The 21,191-nt window shown below is 33.1% G+C and overlaps 1 protein-coding gene across 6 annotated transcripts in view; it reads right to left on the reverse strand.

Annotated features, from left to right (window-relative positions):
- Positions 1-280: 280 nt before the first annotated feature.
- The window catches only part of LOC124366005 (tumor necrosis factor alpha-induced protein 8-like protein), a 108,051-nt gene continuing 87,140 nt past the window's right edge, over positions 281-21,191 (reverse strand). For 5 of the 6 annotated variants that reach the window (XM_046822188.1, XM_046822193.1, XM_046822189.1 and 2 more), the window contains 2 exons: positions 9,012-9,166; positions 281-5,729 (listed from right to left, as the gene is read on the reverse strand). In XM_046822188.1, coding sequence (XP_046678144.1) covers positions 5,316-5,729; positions 9,012-9,166 — 569 coding nt within the window. In that variant the 3' untranslated portion in view covers positions 281-5,315. Of the gene's footprint in view, positions 5,730-9,011; positions 9,167-12,493; positions 12,832-21,191 lie in introns of those variants that run through there. The other variant, XM_046822191.1, reaches the window with a different exon arrangement.

A 21,191-nucleotide genomic window follows, 5' to 3' on the forward strand; every position in this document is an offset into this window, starting at 1 on the left:
GAATCCAAGGCAGCTTTATAGACCCTGGTGGTTGCCTTACAGAGAACAAATTGTGCACACACAACTTGTTTAACTTATATTTTGACAAGAGATCATGTCAAATAAACTAGCTTTTATTGCTCAGCACAGTAATATTTGAACAAACCAGTTTTATTGCCTCTTTTTTTCTTGTATTACCAATACTCCCAACAAGAAAAACTATTTATCTGTAGTGTGTTAATCTGTCAATAAAGGAATTTTCGATAAAATGATATTCATAAAGAGAATGAGTTAAGCAATCCAACTTTAGAAATATATGTATTGCTGAATACATTACCATATTATCGTTTAAGATAGGACACACAATAAGCAATAAAAATTCAAAATCACAGACATCTCTTTGTGTATGTGTAAAAACCAATACAAAACTATATTTTACTACACATACAACATATACAAGTACATTATCCAAAATACAGCAATGTAAATTACTTAGAAATATATGATTCTTGCAAGAAGCAACTCAATCTATTACCTAACTCATCACAGTGCATTAATAACGCAACAAAATAACCTAAATTCTTGACTGGAATAACATACTGACTACGGTGTAGATAAAATAAAATCTTTTAATGTCTTATCAAAAATCAACACCTATATCAATATATTTGAAATGTTACCACACAATAACCTAATGACTTTTATGTGTTTACTATCACCCTAAATTAATAACTATTACTTGTAATGCGACAAACTTAAGGTAATTTCTTTATAAACCTAAGTCATGCTATTTTGAAAATGTAAATCTGATAAATTCAACATATGTTGTTCATTATACTGTCTTACATACTATGAGTAAAAATATAGAAATGTTTATGGCAGCATTGTGTTTAAAAATAGTTAAAGTTAAAAAATAATGTCATATGAATTGTTTGAGTAAATTTATAAAATTTTAAAATGTAGTTATTCTGTTATTAGCTACTTTGGAAATTCTTTCCTGAGATGAGCTTTTTAAAAATATAAGGCTCCGTCTAAGTTTATTTCAAGAAATATTGACAAAATAAAATAAAAACAGTAAAAAATAATTTATTTCACAATAATTTCATTCATGTATATGTTAACCCATCGAGAAAAGTACAGTGTTGTGATACCTCATTTATTGATATAGTTTGACTATTTTTTAATGTAATGAATGCTAATTTTATGGTCATATTTTAGTAGTACCAAAAAAGTAAGTGCCAGGAGCAGGGATCAATCGCTTGCTGCTCTTAGCCATTACTCCCCACAACCTTGGGGTAACCTTTAGACCATTTCACTACTCTGACACCGTATCTTAGTTATATAAACTAACACTTGACATATCTGAATTTCAGAGAAAATTTACATCAGTGGTGTTTATAAAAAATTATTTGGATGAGGCTGACTCATACAAATTTGGAATACCTACCCCCAACTGCAACATAAATATCCTAGGATCATTTCCCAGAAAAATGTAAGCTGTTTTTTAAGCATCTTGAGCTGGTTTTTAACTCAAGGGTATATCAATGTTTGCACCTATAAATGTTGCATGTAGGGCAAAAATTAGGCACATTGTCATAAATAATTCAATACATTACAAACCTACAAGTTTAAATCTTCTGAAGTACTTTAATGTTAATCCCTAATATTCAAGCTTTTTGCAAAGTAATTTTGAGATAATTCTTTGAACTGAAATGATCACTGAGTACTCCTGCAATTATAAAGCTAAAGTAATTAAAATCATAACCTTTAATAATTGATGGTTTTTGGTATTAAAATTAAAAAAACTATTGTAAATAACCAATATTTTTAATGGAAATATCAGTTATTGATTGAAATGAGAGTCTGTTAGCAGAAACACTGAGTAGCAAGAGCAAAGTTCACTGTTATAGCTAATTTACAATAAAAACTTCAATAGAAATTTGAATATTTGCTCTTATAAATTTGGAGTAGGGACTTAAAGCCCCTTGAGCTTACTTTATATATAAACCGTTGGTTGATAATTTCATATATGAGATATCACTACAATATAATTCAGAACTTCTTTAAGTCGATAAGAAAATATCAAATAAAAATAATTAGTTAAGCATTGTATTTATCTAGAAAGTTTTAATGAGATAGTAGTTTTCCATTGGTATACCTCAAAATGGTAATACACCCATTTAAGAAGAAAGCAGAAGGTTTTCACTGATATAATAAAATTTAATGATTCAAATAACAGTCTTAATCTTGTGAAAGCTTTAAAGAACATTTCTACTTTTGTAATTTTAATATACATTTATTAATTAGATTAGGTTTTATAGTTAAAAGAGTTCTGAATTAGGAACCCTAATTGCGACTTTTATGGAACTGAAATTTAACAAAATTAAATAGTTTGACAGCACGATATAATATTAATATCAACAATAAATTATTATGAATATTTAATTGGCTACTTTAAAATCTCTTAAAAGAACAACACAGTGTTTAAATATAAACATTGGAACTTATTGCTACATTAACTTTGATAACCGTTAATATTGTTACAATGAGTAAGACTAATAAACCACAATGTTATTTATTCCTTACTTGTCACCAAATGATATGTTTAATTAATCATTATGATAATTGTTGATGATTCATCAGATGACTAATTGAAACAGACATGGCTTCATAAATGCATGACTGCCCTTATGCTAAAATAAAGGGAGATTAAATTTGTGTAATCCGTCATTTCAAATCACAAAATATTACTTATTTTACTATTCTAGTTTGTTAAGTTGTTCAGATTATTAAAACAAACTTTTTGGTATGATTATGTAATAAATGAAATTTTATTAAATGGACAAACTAATGGGTTACACTGTTCTACTCGACATTTTATGCCAATTCAGCTTCTCCTCTGTACCATGAATTTCCAAAGATACGAAAAATATTTTTGTAAAAAGAGAAAATTTTATACACCAAACTTATTATTTCAATCAGGAAAATAGATGAAAAGAAGGAAATACCTGTAGATAAAAAAATATATTACCAGTACATGGGGATTGAAATTTCAAGAATATAAAAATCTACAAACATTAAAAGAAGGAATAACGGAATTTTATAGGAAGATATTTCAAATCATATTATGTGCTAAGTATATATATAAATTTGTTTTATTGAAAAAATATACACCAATTTGAGCTCTCCGATGAGTGGACCCTCTCCAGATCCACCAAAACCACATTGTACGGAACTGATTTTGAAATGTGTGTAAAATTAAATAATTATAGAATTAATTATTCTGTGTATATTTATACTTTCTAAATCCACCAATATTTGTGAAGTAAAATATTTATAAATTAAAATTGGCAGAATTAGTTTTTGATTGTCAATGTATAGCCTATACACTGATAGATTTGAAGGAACTTTAACTTTCCATTCCTGGTGAACTAAGGAGGTTGTCTGGCTGTCGGATTTTGACATTGCATTTCATTTTAGATTTTTCCACTGTAGATCCACTGTTCAGAGATTCCGTTTCAATCTTCATGTAGATAATTTTCAATACGTTATTATTCTAATGACGTATGACTTCCCTTAAATAAAAAAACTTAAAATATGTGGGGTTCTAATAATTAAATGAAGCCTTACATAATTTATTATAATTGAATAAATTACTGAAAAATTATAAATCATCCCTAAGATTATAATGTTTTTGGGTAAGAAATCAAGAATTGAAAGGCTACCCAGGTCATTAATTAAACAGTTCTTGCAATTAATTAACTCCAGAGGTTATGAAATTCATGCAAATTAAAACATTCTCCAGTGAAGCCATGTCGATTTCTTAATCTTCTGATCTGAGCCATTCAATGGATGAAAAATTTACACCTGAAATGATTTCTGCTTTATTAATATGTTATTACACCTTTCAAAGGAACTAAAACTACCTAAATCAAAATTCTTTAAATTTAACAATACAAATATACAAAAATATACAACACTATATACAGCTATACAGACTGTTCACGTGATGAATATTACAAAATACAAATACACAAAAAATTGGTTGTAAACCATAGACAACACACATATGAAACAAGAGAGCGTAATACAGCCACGAGTACAGTTTACATATAACGATCACTCAGTTGTTCAGGAACGAAGAAAGATGTGACAATATAGTACGGAACTTAGGAATCAGGAAACAAATGGTAAGTGGCAAGCTGTGGGGTAGAGTTTACAATGACTTTGGCAAGACCACTTTGTATAAAGGCAAGAGTTGTATCAAATTTGGCATACTACAGTATGACAAAGTTAATTGAAAAACTTAAAGTGAGGAATACAACAAAACTTGTAAAACAAGTGCTTTTATAACACAATAACATAATTCACTAAAAACTTCTAATTTTATTCATTGCTTAAATGATGAACATTGGCTGTGAGCACAGACAGCAGAGGCAGAACGTTCAAATTTCTTGCAGTTAATTCTTTGTAATAATTATATTTTACATCCAAGCACTTTCCAAGGCTTTATAATTACATAACAAGTATAAATTATAATTACATATAATTTTTATACAGTACAAATACATAAAATTACTTTATAAATATATCAAACCCGTATTGGAATGTATACAACTGTACATTATTAGTCCTTCGAAAATGTTACGTTTAGATTCAAGATTTCATTCACTTGTTTAATTAGATCGGTACAGAAAAGTTTGATCAGTTTTGGAATTTCAACTCAGTATTTAGTTGACTGCTTCTGCAATAAGAATCAGTGAACTCAAAATCTGTGAATCTCTTTCTACATTTATTAATGTAGTTTACTATGGTTATAAATTCAACATTGTTAAATTTTCATATACATTTGTATGCACTTTCTGTAAGTAAAATGTGTAAAATAAAAATGTCAGTGAAGAATGTAAATGATCCTAATAATATGATGGAAATGTAAATTTACTTTTCAAAATATTTTAAAGCTCTTGTCAACCAAATATGAGATTGAAGTTATGGAACAATCTTTCTTACGGATTAATATTTTCTATGTTTTAAAACGCTCTGTTTGCCATAATCTAATACAGTACAAATAAACAAGGCAATAGCCAGTACTATAATAAGACTTTTTAATATCTTTAATTTGCAAGGAACCAATCCAATATCTCAGTGCCAATGTGACAGCAGGAACTTTCTCCAATTTCCCTGAAGCCCCATTATTAGAATAGGGTGCTATAAAAAATATAGCAGATGAAAAGAAATGATTGCCTAGATTAGACAAATACAAAAACAACAGTATGTAAATAAATATTTTAAAAAGTTGTCGGAACAATTCCGAAATATCAAATACGGTGGGAGGTTTACAAGTGCTTCTCGTCCATGGCATAATTGATGTCCTCGACCATCTTATCGAGGATCTCCTTGTACTCCGAGTTGCGCTGGAAAACCGCATCCAGAAAATTTGGATTGGTAAAGAACAAGAACACAGAGTCTATTCGCTGTAGCGATTTCTCCTTCAAGTGGTTCTGGACGAGTTGGCGAAGGTTGGCGTGGGCCTCTTGCAGGGCAGATAGAAGATATTGTCGGTCGTACGTGAAATCCACCTCGTGGAAACTAAGAACTGCCATGGCGGCCGCATGGAATTTGTTCTTGAATCTTTCGGCACATGCCATATCGGCGGCATTCAGCTCATCATTCCGGTAGAGCACGCCGATCTTGATCACTGTCTTGATGATGTGCTTCACCAGCTTTTCCGCCTCCTTCTTGTTATCAGTCTGGAACAAGTAAGGATTAATCAAATTGTGTTTCAGGCAAAGAGAATAAGAGATAATTAGACAAATCTATCTAGATTTGTAAAGTGTACAGATTTTTAGGTTATGTTATCAGCTAAGATTCATTTTATTTATTATAAACTCGAAATACAGCGCTTTTGGTTGAACAATAATGGTGGAACGTGTCCAAATAACTAGTGGGACACCTAGATTATTCTTTTGTTGTTGTGTTTCTTATTTATTACTTTATTAATATAAGTGGACTATACTGAACTGCAACTACGATTTAAATAATGACAGAATCCAACTAAGTAAGGCATCCAAAATATGAAAGTACACAACTAAATAATGAAGTGCTACAACCAATTATTCTATTACATCTTGTCACAATAAGACAGGGTAAAAGCTTTTCATGGTAGATTTAATTTTTGAGGGTTAGAGACATCTCAGACTTTGTAAAAGAAATTTTTACAGAGGAAAAATACATATAATTAAAAATAAATTACAAGAAAAAAAAAGAAAACGAAGTGTTTAAGATTCTAACATAAACTCTTTTAAAATTTTATTGTATGAAGGTAAAAATCTCTTGTTTTGATTATATAATAATTAAAAAAGGGTATGCTATTTAAGAAGGGGGTTAATTTTAATAAGTAAAATAACATTATATTATTATATAATTCTGATTTCTTAAAAATATTATTCCACAAAGCAATTTATTATTTACTTTGATACAAATATATTAGTAAATATTTTTAAGCATAAACGGATATTAAAAATTATTTAAGGAACATATTTAACTCTTTTTTAAATTCCAACAGTAAAAAATTATAGATTTTTATTCTATTAAATTCTGTCCATGATAGTTGGCGAGTGAGTTCTTAGAGTTAGTATTAACTGTTCATGACTGCTGGAAGAGGGTGAACAGCTCCTTGTACCTTAAGTTAATTATCTTCACATTTACTTAAAATTAATTTGATCCTAAAACAAATTTAAATTCAAAACACAAAGCGATTCATAACTAAACTATTCACTGCCAGGTCATTGGATGAATTAACAATGACCTTATCTCAGCTTCCAAAGAGGAGAAGATATCAAGTGTGTTTGTTAGTGATGGGCGAGGGGTGAGGGGTGAGGGAGGCGGTAGATTAACTCTAGCTTTACGCCACATTTACTCCACGGTTGGGGTTTGACCTACTGCCTCAGAAACTGGCAACAACCCATTCAGCAACGTAAACGTAGGACCTATCACAGGATTGAAAACTCCTGCAATCAATCATCAAGTCTGACACTTAGATTCTGTTATTAGCTAGATGAGTTTGGTACAGTATTGGGGTGATAAATTGTTGAGAGATTATACTACTCTTACTACCGCTAACTAATTTATAATCAGTCTAATATATAAACTTAAAAATATTTTCCAAGATGATCTTCTGTGCCAAAAAATTGTATACCCTTAAATTAACACACAGGCTTCAACTTTAATTTTAAAACCGACGGAATATTTCTTATTCATTTCAGAAAACTTCCATTTTTAGATTGTATGTATAGCACCAAAAATCAAAATCTACAAAGAACTTCAATATTGAAAAAGCAAACAATTTAAATAGTTTTATATATAAAATTGCAAAAACTTTAAAATTATTGTTTTAACTAATTGTTAACAGCATATATAAATTTTTGAGACTCCATTCACAAGGCAACAATTCTGTAGTCTTCAAAAATTATGAATTAAATATAATAATTATATAAGAAATAATTGAAAAGATGTACTTAATTGCACTTAACCCTAAAAGGACCTTTGAACTTTCTAAATTATTTTAATTTTTAGTGATAATATCCTCTAAACACTGTTATTCTTGTAGTTCTTGAGAAAAACTGATGCTTTTTAAGATGTTCTAAGTTTAAAAGTTTTAATGGCTTTAAGTTTTTAAATTTTCAGTAATTGGCTTTGTTATATAAGTATATAAACATTTGAACTAAATTTGATATAATTGAACTTATTAGTTTTTAATTTTTTTTTCTTCTTCTAAAAGACACATACATACAGACAGATGGGAAACTAAGCATCAGAAACCCATGTTAATGGTGAAATATGTTTGCCTTGACCTGAACAATAACGTGGTATAACTTTGTCCAGAGAGTTAAGGGAGATCCTATATATAAATGACAAAACAATCACTCACTCGCTCATCACTAACTTTCTGATATCCAAGAAAGTTGAAATTTGGCACACGCACACCTCATGACTTAAATAGAAAACTAAAGCATTTTCATAAAGATCAACCACCAATAGGGATTCTCAGACCTACATACTATTTAGTTTCTTGGTTGGGGCAACAATGCAAACGCTACTACAGCACCGAAAACACCTTGGAATGGAAGTAGATTACAATAGCCGGAAGTAGACGCTTTTTGACTAAAGTAGATTTTTTAAACAAACGTAGTTTTCTTGATCGGGACAACAATTCAAAGTTACTAGGGCTGAAGGGATAACTTAGAGAGAAGATTACGAGGGCTGGAAGTAGACACTTTTGGTTAAAGTATTTAGTTTACCTTTTGAACCTCTATACAATGAAATAGTACATACTATAAATATGTCTACTTCAGGTGGTTGTCTACAAAATTATAATAGAGGCCCATCTTACTAAATCAAATATGCTTCCACTAAGATTACTATAGACAGTATCCCTCAATTCTGGCTTCTTATGAAATTCTTGGGAGTTAATGACTTAATATTATGGAATTTGTAGGTAGATTTGTATATGTCATTGGCACTCATAAAATGTTTTCACTCTCCGACTTCAGGGCCCCAAAACATTGCTCTTTGCTCTTTAAACTTTAATTTTGGTTTATCATGAAATTGATCAGAATATGAGAATATCTTCCAGTGACAATTGCTCATTTTCAGGAGAGTTTCTCATGCCTATGACTTACCTGTTATTCAATGGGAAATTGCGTGCAAAGCCACGGGTAATTGCTATTCATTTTCCCATAAGAAACTCTATTTTAAATATAAATTACAAGACGTTGGTAATCGCAAGATACATAATCGTATTTTTAACTCATTAACTTGAGACTAAGATTTAAGTTTCTGAATGAAAAATTTAAAGATTTGAGACAAGTTCCTATTTATAACGCAGTTTTAAAAATTTATCCTCACGTTAAAATCGGAAAGATGCCCGGCCGGCAGATAACTAATCCTCTCCGATAGTATGAATGGACACTACTATTTCATTCATATTTGGCTCAATCTGGTTCTCAATCCTTCATGTCCAATATACTTACATATAACCGAATCATTTTGAATAGGTTGTCCAGGAGGCTGGCAGTGTTGTCGTCAATGAAAATCTTGCGGGTGTTCTTGTTGGCCGCCATACGCCCAAGGATCTTCTTTTGCGCACGAAGCCCGATGTCACGTGCTTTGAAGCTTTCGGACATGACTGAAACATGACAAACCACGCTTATAAGTTTATTTTGAAGAATAAAGTTGTACTATGGTAAAATATATTTGTTTTAAAATTATACCATATAATTTCTTTCAATAAAACTTAATATTTTATAGAGATTTATAGATGTTTTATTACATTTAAATCTTTAGGGTAAATTCAAATCTGTTCATAAAAAAAAACCATCGTCAAGGTGGTCGTTCAGTTCAACGATACTATATGGCGGGGAACAAGTACATTTTTAGTGAATTAATAAATCCAACATCACTACATGCATTTACACACTGAACGTGACTAATTCGAAAAATAGTATTACACTTTGCTGTCATATGGTGAGAAGTCTAATCTCTATATAAAAAAAAAACAGCTCGTATTACAATAGGTTTTGCAAATAAATAATCTTAAAATTGCATTTTAGAATACATGGTTCCTGCAAAAGGATTAAAGATTTTTCATTTGTAGTAACTCTCGAATAGCTATCTTTCTTCATCCCAACCATAAATATAATTATAACAACACCAAAATTGTAATTTAGTTATTTCATGCTGTGCGATTACCTAAATTAAGCTAAATTAAGTTTTTCAGAAAACAATTTTCCTTGCATGTAATTTTTAATCGTGGTATAAATAAAAAAATATTTTACATTTTCACTGTAATGGAAACCAGAGTTTAAAATCTCAATGTCATACGTCAAAAAAGGCACAAGGTGGTCTTAAGTCACATCCAGTTTGAAAAATCCAATTTTCAACTACAATTCGATTATTCTAAATCCAACAGTGGTCTGCAGACATTTAAAAGACTCCAGTTCCGAACGCAAACAAAATCTCTGAATCACACAAATAATTGTGGTGATAAACTTTTTATTCTATTCTCTGATCGCGGCACAGCCACCAACTGTTTATACCACTCAGAATTCAGAAAATTCAAACTGTATTTTATACTCGCTGACGTATTTGTGGGTAAACCTTAAGTAAATCAAGTGACAAAAGCGATTTATCCGAAATTCGTTGTGCTCTCAACCCAACTGACGACACTCACACTCTGCAATATAAAGCAGACAAATGATGAGGCGAAATCCACTAAAGATAAACAGAGAAACTAATTGAAAAAGTCACCGCACAATGGTAACGTAATTTGGCTAAAGTAAAGAAAATAGCCGAGACGACGTCAGTGAATAACAGAAAGTTTACAGAGACGCAGGATGAAAAGCGACAGGCCGCCCGAGCTCCCTCTCATCGCCGGCGGACAATCATGAGAGCGTAAACAGCAATTCCCCGTCCTTCCTGGACTCTCAGTCCGCCGCGTCTTCCTTCACCTTCACCTTCACTTACAACAATAGCCGAGAATATAACGGTAATGCACACGCACACGCTACTTTCACATCAACTGTGTGCAACTCTCGCAGTGAAATGTGGAATTTACAAAATATCAAAATAAAATTTTACAAAATAAATTAAGAGTCGGCTGTACCGAAACGAACTTAGGATGTTCCTCATAACCTCATGCATTTTATGCCCGTATTTTTATCGTTGCATTGTGAGATATCTCATTTTATTAAACACGCATCCAAAAGTTTTTAGTTTTTCTTGAACCGAAAATATATATAAACTAAAACAGAGGTTTAGAGGTGTATTAATTATATCTTAAAATGAGCCATCCCCCATTATTCTACTGCTAAAATTAAGGCCGTAAAAGTCCATGAATTTAAGATTTTTGAATGGAGTTGAAATTATTTCATGCTTTTATTACACTCTAATGTGAGCAATGTCTACAAAATTTATCCCAAATTTCAGGAGAATAATTTTTGTCTACACGTTATAACATTGGGTTTTAGGCGACAAAAATTGACAAAAATTGGGTTTTAGGCGACGTAACCCTTAATACACGAACAATATTTCGTGTAATCACATGATGTGTGCATTTACCACAATGTTACCAAACACATGTGACAGAAGTTCTTTTGTGAGAATATTAGTAGATCGGTCGAGTATTCTTTACTTCGTCTTATTTACTTTACCAATAGGGAGGGATTTTCGGATTTCAAAAATGTAATAACGTAATTATTTAACCAAAGAAAAATCTTATTTTCCGAGTGTAGATCAGTCAACATGGTATTATCTACTCCAATATAAAGTAATTCTACAAATTACCGTTCTCGAAATCCAGCTGTAGACTTTTACGTAAACATTTAAAGAGATTTTCGAGCAAATCGGCATAATAAGCCGTACTATACAATAAACAACTCTTTCATCTACTACAAGTTATTAGTAATTGGCGTAACATTGTAACCTTCCTTAAATAAATGGTAACGAGTTTACTATACTTGTAAGTGTTTTAGTAGGACCAGAGATACAAAAACTGGGACCAAGGTTGATTTTACAGGCAGTGTAGAGAGTGTGTAGAACGAGAGCAAAGTCACTGATAAAGAGCCAGAAGGTTTATGAAGGGTCAGTAGATTTTTGAAGAGCTAGCAGGTTGTTTAAGAACCAGTAGGTTGTTGAAGATCCAGCAGGTTGTTAAAGAACCAGTAGGTTGTTGAAGATCCAGCAGGTTGTTGTACAACCAATAGGTTGTTTAAGAACCAGTACGTCAATGAAGATCCAGCAGGTTGTTAAAGAACCAGTAGGTTGTTGAAGAGTCAGTAGGTTAATGAAGAACCAGTAGGTTATTACATATCTAGCACGTCGTTGAAAAACCAGTAAGTTGCACGGAAGCATCTGACTCTCAACACAGAAAATATCTATTTTGAAGAGTTTTTAACGTTGACGAGGTGAACTATTAGACAGAGTCTTCACAGTTTCAATGGTTTCTCCAGACATATAAGACAATGATGAAGAGGAAGATGATGATCCCATCCAAGAACCTGAGAATGGACCTGAGAAGGTGCTGTCATAGAACTTCGTCGGCAAGGACGTAGCCAGCGAGGGGGTCCAAGGGGTCCAGAACCTAGCCAAATTTTAAATTGCCTTTTTAGTAAACGATTTTTTATTTAAATAATGTCAGTATGACATCTACTGGTGGAAGATCGTTCTCAAAAAAGAAACGGGCCAAGAACTTTTTAAGAAACAAAGTGGGGCCTTACTCTCTCTGTCCACTACGGGAAAATATCAGTTGTCTCGACAACCCCCCCCCCAAATTGTTTCCTGGCTACGTTCTTGTTCGTTGGTATTTGGTAAAAAAAAAATGCCTGCCGTGAGTTACAATGTTCCTAAAAACTAATTCGTAATCCTAATTTAATTTTAATTTCTATTCAGGTTTGGGTTATGTCGATAAAAAAATGTTATAACTATTTAAGAATGTTAATACTGATATAGTACTGACTTCTAACGTAGACTAGATGCTGTAGATTCCTGTAGACTATTACTCCCAAGAGAGCTAGCAAGGGCACGGTAGAACTCGCTTACATACGTCCCCTATCCGCAATCCACCACTCTCACCACTTATTAAACATGTAAACTTTGCTCAATATATCTCATAAGACATATTGAAACTATGCTCATTCTCATTAGACGCAAAACAAAAAAATCCTCTCGTGAATTTAGACGAAAAAATCCGGTGACATTTTTTAGCTTTTTGGAATAAATACGGATTAGGGTATAAAAATCACTACACCGTACAGCCTAGAAGCGGAAGTGGCTGCCACATCCGAAGAGCGTACACAGTGTTCTGACGAGAGGAGGAAAGGTTATGTTAGGTTAGGTATGACGCAGTTGTTATCAATTGCTGTCGCCAGCTGGCGGTCAGCTGATATTTATAGTCCACTTGGCTACAGCTGATTGACTTCACCGTCGAGTGTCAACTGGAGTCAATAGCTTATAGTTCCATTACCATTTCCATGGTCTAGATTGAGACTGATCTCATTCAATACCTTGAGTTTGTGCGAAGGAAGAACTCCAGATCTGATTGGACTGATTTAAAAAGTACGAACTAATGATAAGGCACAAACAGATTTTTTTGTTTACCGGGTAGTTTTTCTTCAATCTCGGTTACTGTTAAATCGTTCTCATTTAAAGTTTCACGACGGGGACAATAAAATGTATTGTTATTTTACAGTGAATTAATTTCTTTTTTTTAGATACCATGCCTAATGTTATGGCTTTCCCTATGCCACGAAATTTATTACATATTATTTCTGTGTAAAAAACTACGCAAATTAAGTAACAATAAAATATTAGTGAGCATTTGGAGTTTAAATTGGGTAAGATATTTGACAGGTCAAAGTTAAATTGGTTTAGGAGGATATGCATTGGGGGAAAACACTAACGACTTTGAAAACATCTAAACGCAATGTAATGAATTGTTAAATTTATATGACTGACGAGTTTCAAAAACGAATAAAACACCGTGATAACACGATGACGTCACAATCTCGATACTGAAGTTCGGCATGTTCGAGCAGGGTTATCACAAGAATGTAATTTTCATCCCACAATGTATCCCTGGCGGCTGGGCGGTGAACGAATTCGCTAATGAGATCTGTGGTTGTCGGGGGAGGGTGACTGATAATGACTTGTGGCGGGGAGGGGAGGGGGAGACAGGCCTAGTGACTGATAAAAAAGTCGGGGGAAGACATTGGGGGGGAGGGGGGCTGGTAAAAACCGCATGATCGATTTGACGTTGCTCCCTGCCTGCACAGGTGTATCTCGTATCACGTTTGTGCCGCCCGTGCCACCCCACGTCCGGCGGGAAAACTGTGGCCTCACACGTGTCACTCGTGCATGCGCACACGCACGCACAAACCGACCGCACGAGAGTGAACGTCTACTGTGGATATACTCGGGCACTCATTTACATTTTACACCCGCTCGGACACCTGCGTGCAATCACTATCTAGCGAACTAGTAACGAGTAAAATACTGTAAATGAATATATTAATTTTATTTCTCTTAATAAAAAAAAACATGGCAATACATACATATATACGGTTGAGAAATTAAACTGGCCACTTTAACGAGTTGTGTGACCAGTGTTGTAAAAAATATAGAAATCACAAAAAAGAATCATTACAGTCTAGTATTATTTTAAAGTCTTTGTATCCGCCCGCTGCAACATCTGATGGTAAATAATGCTGTTTAAAAAGTATAATACACAATTTAAAGTATAGAAAACATAATTGTGTAAAAATGTAAAGATATATGTATAGTATAAAAATATAAACTGTTATGCTAAGAAGCTTATGAGGTAGGCTATGTCCTGTTAAAAATAAAGCCAAGTGATTGCCATCCTGGAAAAAATATTTCTCATTTGTTGCATTTTTTATGTGAAGTTGATTAAACAATTTCGGACCCAAGTACTTCAAGGAATGACGGAAAATGGATTTATTTACTTTGGATAGTTTAAATATTTACTTTCAAAGCTTCTTGTACTGTAAAGATGATTGTAGCATGATATTTTCTGTATTGCCGCTCCGAATAAAAACAATCTCAGGACATTAAAAATGAAAATATGCTGGATCGGTAAAATACGCAAGAAAACGTTTTGAGTAGTTCTTAACTTAGCTATTAATGTTTTGTAAGTACCCCCCCCCCCAGCATGGCAAAGCATACTGTAATTTTGAACTAATTAAAACAAAATAAAGGGTTTCCAAGAGAGATGAATTACAAACATTCTTTAAAAAATAAAATGTTCTTATTTGTGATCTTAATAAATTGTGAGTGTAGGTATGTGAGGTTCAAAAGTACGTTTCTCATCAAGCAAAACTCCCAGATATGTAATAGATTTTACTTTTTCTAAAGGTTGAAAAGTGCATTGGTTATTATTGCAGGTTGATTAATTTAAAATTATACGAGAAGGAATGTCAAAGCCAAAGAAATCAAAATTAATTAATTTGGTTTAACTAACATTTACTTGCATTTTGTTTATTCATCACATTTTTTTAAGTATCAGAAGATCATCGTTAAATGAATTTTGAACAATTAAAATAATGCTTAATTTATGAACAAACACTCCAATAAATGAGAATTTGTTATTTTTGTGAGGCCTTTCGTGTTCAATGAACACATCGTCAGACCACATAACTGAAATCTGGTTAGTTAGTCAGACCCATATTTCAGTTACGTGGGTCTGATGATGTGTTCATCGAACACTAAAGGCCTCACAAAAATAAAAATTTCTCATTTATTGGATTGTTTGTTCATAAATTAAGCATTTGGTTTCCAATAAGAAGAAGCTGGTAAAATGTAATTTAAATAATTGAAATAAAATAGTAACATTTGTTGAGCTTGCAGTACCATTTCTTTACTACCTGATTATTTACGTTTGCAATAAAACAGTTAAAACTGTCAACGTACAAGAATATTTAAATTTGAATCTCAATAATTGTTACAATACTATGAAATACAATTCGCCCTGCCAATACACAGTTACATTCATAACAGACATGCTAATTAATCACTTTGACTCAAACCTGATAAATGGAAATGAAACCATATTACAGAACAGAAACAAAGGAAACGTTAGGGATGTGCGCTATTTGCCAAATACTGTCTGTTGATGAGTCATTATTAACTGTGTACATTACCCTGTTAGCAAATTGAACGTTGTCAGTTTCATTTCACTTTGGAACGAACTAGAACTTTCATCGCCAGGAGCAAGAAATGTTTACACGCTTTAACCTCCTCGCCGCTTAAATAAGTATTTGAGTTGGAAGGGAAGTGGGGGATGGTGAGGTGGGAATAAAACGGAAGATCTTTCTTTTTCGTGGCTTAATTACTGTTTCTTTTTTGCCGTTATGTTTCTTGCACTCACAACGTTTAGCATTAGTATTTGACATGCAAATATGTTTGTATTAACTTTTAAAACTGTCTAGCTTATTTTTCTCTACTGTTCTTTTTAGCAATAGTGTTTTTCTGAATGCACAAATTATTATGAACGCTATATTATATTTTGCCATAACAGTATTGATATGTTTATATTGTATACGTTTAATTAAATACCCTTTAAATGCCATTTTTTTCTTTCCACAACTTGGCGGTTCTGCAGACGTTTTCTTAGCAATTTGAAAACATATATTATTAAAAAAATACTTGATTTTTGTATGGTGATTTCAAGCATCTAAAACTATAATTTTATATATATATATATATATATATATATATATATATATATATATACATTTGGCATCGATCGAAAACTCTTACATCTGCTCAACGGGTTTCCAAATTTCCAACGTTAGTTGTTGCTTTTTTATCTTGTGCCTCAGCTCTTGGCTATGCTGAATTGTCTAGGTCACTTTAGCTGTTATTCCTGTCTGATGAACTTCCCCGGAATTTGAAACCCGTGATCTCTCAATTAGAGAGCCGTGACTATATCCATTAGTCTACGGAGGAGGACAATGTTAGTCTTATGAGAGCATTTTTTGTTGTTTAAAAAAGGTGATTAATGAACCACACTTGTTGTTCAGGCATCAATCTCAAGGGGCGTCCGGGGGCCATATGCTGCGCATGTTAAATTAGTCATTTTAAGGTACACATATCTCTAAAACCTTACAACGTAACCTACTCTATTTTTTTTATTTTGTTATGTATGTCTTTTAGAGTATTTATGGCACAGGAATTTTTAAAATAACTTTATTTAGGTATTTTAACCAATTTTTCTAAAATTTACTTTTTTTATTCGAAAATTTTGACTTTGCAACCATGTAGAATTAGTGTTAGGTTTTAAAACCAAATTTCCTGTGCTGTAAATAAACCCCATGAAATTGTGAACAAAACAAAACAAAAACTATACTAATACCTCGAGTAATTTGGAAGATATGGGTACCGAAGTTTAAAAAAACAAGTTTTTCGGGAATTCCATTTATTCTAGGCTATAACCTAAACAATAGTGACTCATGCACCCTGAGTGCATTCCTGCTGCATAGGCTGGGTTTTCTGGATCCTCCTGCTCATATATATCCTCCAGACGTCTTTTAGCTGCCTCCCGCTTCAGGCGACACTTCTCTTCCACCGCCTTTTGCGCCTTCCTTATGCTCGTCTTGTCGAATCGCTTCATAACCTCAACACAGTTTTTGCCTGGCATTATGCCTACTTTCTTGAGTACTTCACATTTTAACAATGTTTCCTTTGTTGAAAGAGGCACTGACTTCATAAACACCCTGGCATTATGCCTACTTTCTTGAGTACTTCACATTTTAACAATGTTTCCTTTGTTGAAAGAGGCACTGACTTCATAAACACCAAACTCAAGGGTCTTTTTCATAACTAAAGTCGATTTTTGAATACGCAACCACACCACATTGTTTAGCGACTCGCTCGGATTTTGGGTCTGTCCATGAAGACATTTCGCCAGCAGCGTGAGGTTAGCCAAGTCCTTGAAAATTTGTTTAACCTGTTCCATTACTACAGGGGCAATGTGGAAGTGTTCAATGTGGTCATAGGCTTCTTTCTTCTGGATAGCTGGTTGGTATTTGCACCACGTATCAGCAGTTTTCGGACACAAACTGTGCGCTGGTTCTTCATTTGTTGAAATGAGATGGAAATACTCCGCCCAAACAGCCCTCTTCATATTTTCCAGACTGTCAACATTTATTCTAATGGCTAGCCCGTAGTATAATTGAATTTCATTTATAGCCTCAAGAGTCAACCTACCTTTCCCCCTAATAGTTTTATCATCGGGAATTGTAAACAACACAATTAATTCTCAAAGAAAATAACACAGAAACTTTGGTTATAACAGATGACAACAAATGAGAAAGAACCATATGACAGTACAGAACAAACAGTGTTACCAACATAACAAGTATGTGTAGCTTATATTGTTACAACTGTAGTATGTATAAACACACGTCCCTCGCCCTGACGCCCCTGCCAGCGAGAAACACAGTGCAGACCATTACAAATAAATTAATTACAAAAGGTTGCACTCGTCCAAATTGTATGAATGATATGTCAAATTACTCGTAAGATTCCAAAGAATACAAAAATGTCAAAAAATAAAAATTGATATTTTGACCCAAAATGGACCCCGGACGCCCCTTCCACTAACCAACTTAATATCAGCTTATTTCGTTATAGTCCAAGAGCAGAAAGCAAATTTGGATTGTATAAGAACAAAACCTGCTCTTTCTTGAAATCGATAGATAAATTTCCCGTATAAAATAAATCGATCACCAGGCGCTCTAGTTTTGGTGAAGGACGAAGTGTTAGAGCATCAAAAGGGCTAAGAGCATGAAATACCAGATCATATTTTTCTGAGCTTGGTACATTTAAATTAACCGTAAAATAAGTATATAAATTTTAAATCAGCGTCAGCTAAAGTATACGCAGCTTGACGACTTTCAGTCGCTTTACAGATCTGATGTCTGACGATGATATAAGTATTACTATTTATATGTATGACGGTAGACTTTAATTTTATTAAACTAGGACAAATATAACCTGAGACAAAATATTATCGTTTCATACTATTAACCCTCTCGACACCGTCCCATTTACGACCTCTACCAAAATTAGAGCGGTTGATTACCAATGGGATTAATTTCTCTTTAGATTCCATGAAAAACCAATTAGTGTGCTTGTAACACTCGTTTTATTAAAAGGCTAAATTGAAATCCATCATGATATCTTGCTTATAGATTGGTACAAGCTGAACTTTAGATGGCCAAAGTATGTTTAAGTGTAACAACAGGTAAGTACCACAAATATAAATAACCTAATCATTTAAAACCAATAAAAATGTGGATCTTTTTAAGTGTTGACATTTTTTTTCCAACCGATCTATCACTATCCATTAAATCTTAGTACAGACAGAATAAACACCTACATAAAACATATGAAAGGTTAAGCGTAGGCCCAGATACACTGTTACAAAATGGTCTTACATTAACAATACAGATATGTGCTCTTCACTAATAAACGGAACTTATCAATGTAAGAATTGAAAATTAAAACATATGATGGTTTCATTATAGTGGCGGATTAGAAAGTAGTTTTCTTCCTCCCACCCAACCAGATTACTGGAAAAATAATTAATTTAAAAGGAGTAAATTTATACTAATTTCTAATTTTTAATTGTGCATTTCAATCCAACTTAGGTTTGGGAAGAAAGTCCCGGAGATTGTTTTAGTCGCTCCTGTGTTGAGGTCCTTAAAAGAAATTACATATACTTAGTTTACGTTATTACAGTATTGTGCGTTACTACAAGATTTGATTGTATTAGTTATACATGAGAGATCCGGGGGATTATTTTAGTTAGTTCTAAAGTCAGCCGCTAGGGCTGCGCCAGGTAACTTTGATTTTTACCGTTTAAATATAAACTACCTGGGCTAATTGAACCTGTCACTCGACAGAGGGTAGTCCAAGCGCTCACTTTTCTGTGCCTCAATTTATAGCACTGGGTGAGTTATCTTTAGTGTAACTAATACAATCATACCTAAAAGCAATTAATTGGCTAGAAGGATATGTTATGGTAGAAGATATAAACCCATGATTGGATTAAAACCATCTAACCACATTTTCGAGTCCACATTTGGTCAAACACTTTTAAGCATCCTGGGCCTAAACACAAAATTTAAAAATATGGTCAACCCCAACTCATCATGAAATTTAAAAATGTAAAATGGATTTTCCCTCTTTCCAAGCTCAAATTTGGTATATTCCAAGATTAGTTCATGATATAATACAATAACCATTCGAAAATCTATTAATTCTCTATTAACGGATTAACCGTTTTCGTATTAACGAGAACCGCCTGTTATTGCCTTCATCACACCTTAACTAAGATCTAATTCTCCGACTGATCCTCCTCCAAGTTTATCGTTATAAAAGTGAGTCTGTTATATTTCCAATACGCAGTATCTAGGATTGTCCTATGTTATTTTGTACAACTTTTGTTATTTCTGCAAGGTCTATGTGCGTTTAAGACTGATGCAGATAGAGTTTTACGACCCCTACTGATCTCAAACGATCCCTTGAAGTTTTACGACATTTTTAAATCTGCTATTCGGTGCGAAGACGAAGCCAACAAATCAGAGATCATTAAATCCTGTACAGATATTGTTGAGTTTTAAATGGTGTAACTAACCCAACTTTGTTTTATTTATATAGGTAAAAACACGTTCGATTTAATTTCATCACACCAAGGGTGGGGGTGCGGAATAAACCAAAATTTGAATAAATTTGATAGGCGTAATTGTAGATGAAACATTTTATGTTTAAAATAAGTTGGATGCTGTTACACGAATATTTTGTTGTATTTTTAGGTGTCTTGGAAGGGGTTCTAACCTTATCACCCCTCCCCTCCCACCTTAATTAAGCCACGGACAAAAATTGCAATTTCGGTTGTAACTTGTGCGTTGCATTACACTACGCATTTCCGACTCGGACTGAACGTCCGCCTGGCAATTACAGGGACTGTAACTCAGGAAATTACATAGACCACATCGTCCACAATACGGTAACAGTGTGGCTGTCTCCATGTACTGAAATAGCTTGGACCAACACTGCTGTTTATTTTGTGCAATTACTGGTTTAATCGTGACCTCACCAAATACTGCAGTGTTGATTTTCCGGCTTTACCACCGGCTCTAGAGACAATTTGCAGAGGGCAACTAATACCACTTAAACTATTAAGAAATCATAAATCATTTAGTCTGTAAATTGTATATAATTGTATTGTATTGTATTCACAATATAAGTTGTATTGCAATCGTAAAAAGTTTTTCTCAACTCAATAGATTTGTCCCGTCACATATATTCATTCAAATGAGTCGCTCTGACTTCGAATCCAGTACAAAAATCCCAGCGGCTTAACATGAATACATCAACATAGTAAAACGCATTGGACACCAAATGGCGTTTAAGACGGGTTTTAAATTGATTTTGTTTATCAGAATTTCATATAATTGGCCTACCTTTTTTATTTATCCGTTGAATAAGCAAACATTAAGGGTTAGCGAAAGATTCTTATATAACCGAAAAAACACTACTTGATGGTTTTTTATTTTCGGTTACTTCGAGTGAGTAGTATACTGATTCAATGCAGTGCACGGACACGATCTGCACACGGCGCGGCGTGCAGG

Source organism: Homalodisca vitripennis, chromosome 7 (assembly GCF_021130785.1).
Source record: "Homalodisca vitripennis isolate AUS2020 chromosome 7, UT_GWSS_2.1, whole genome shotgun sequence".
Classification (NCBI taxonomy): Eukaryota; Metazoa; Arthropoda; class Insecta; order Hemiptera; family Cicadellidae; genus Homalodisca; species Homalodisca vitripennis.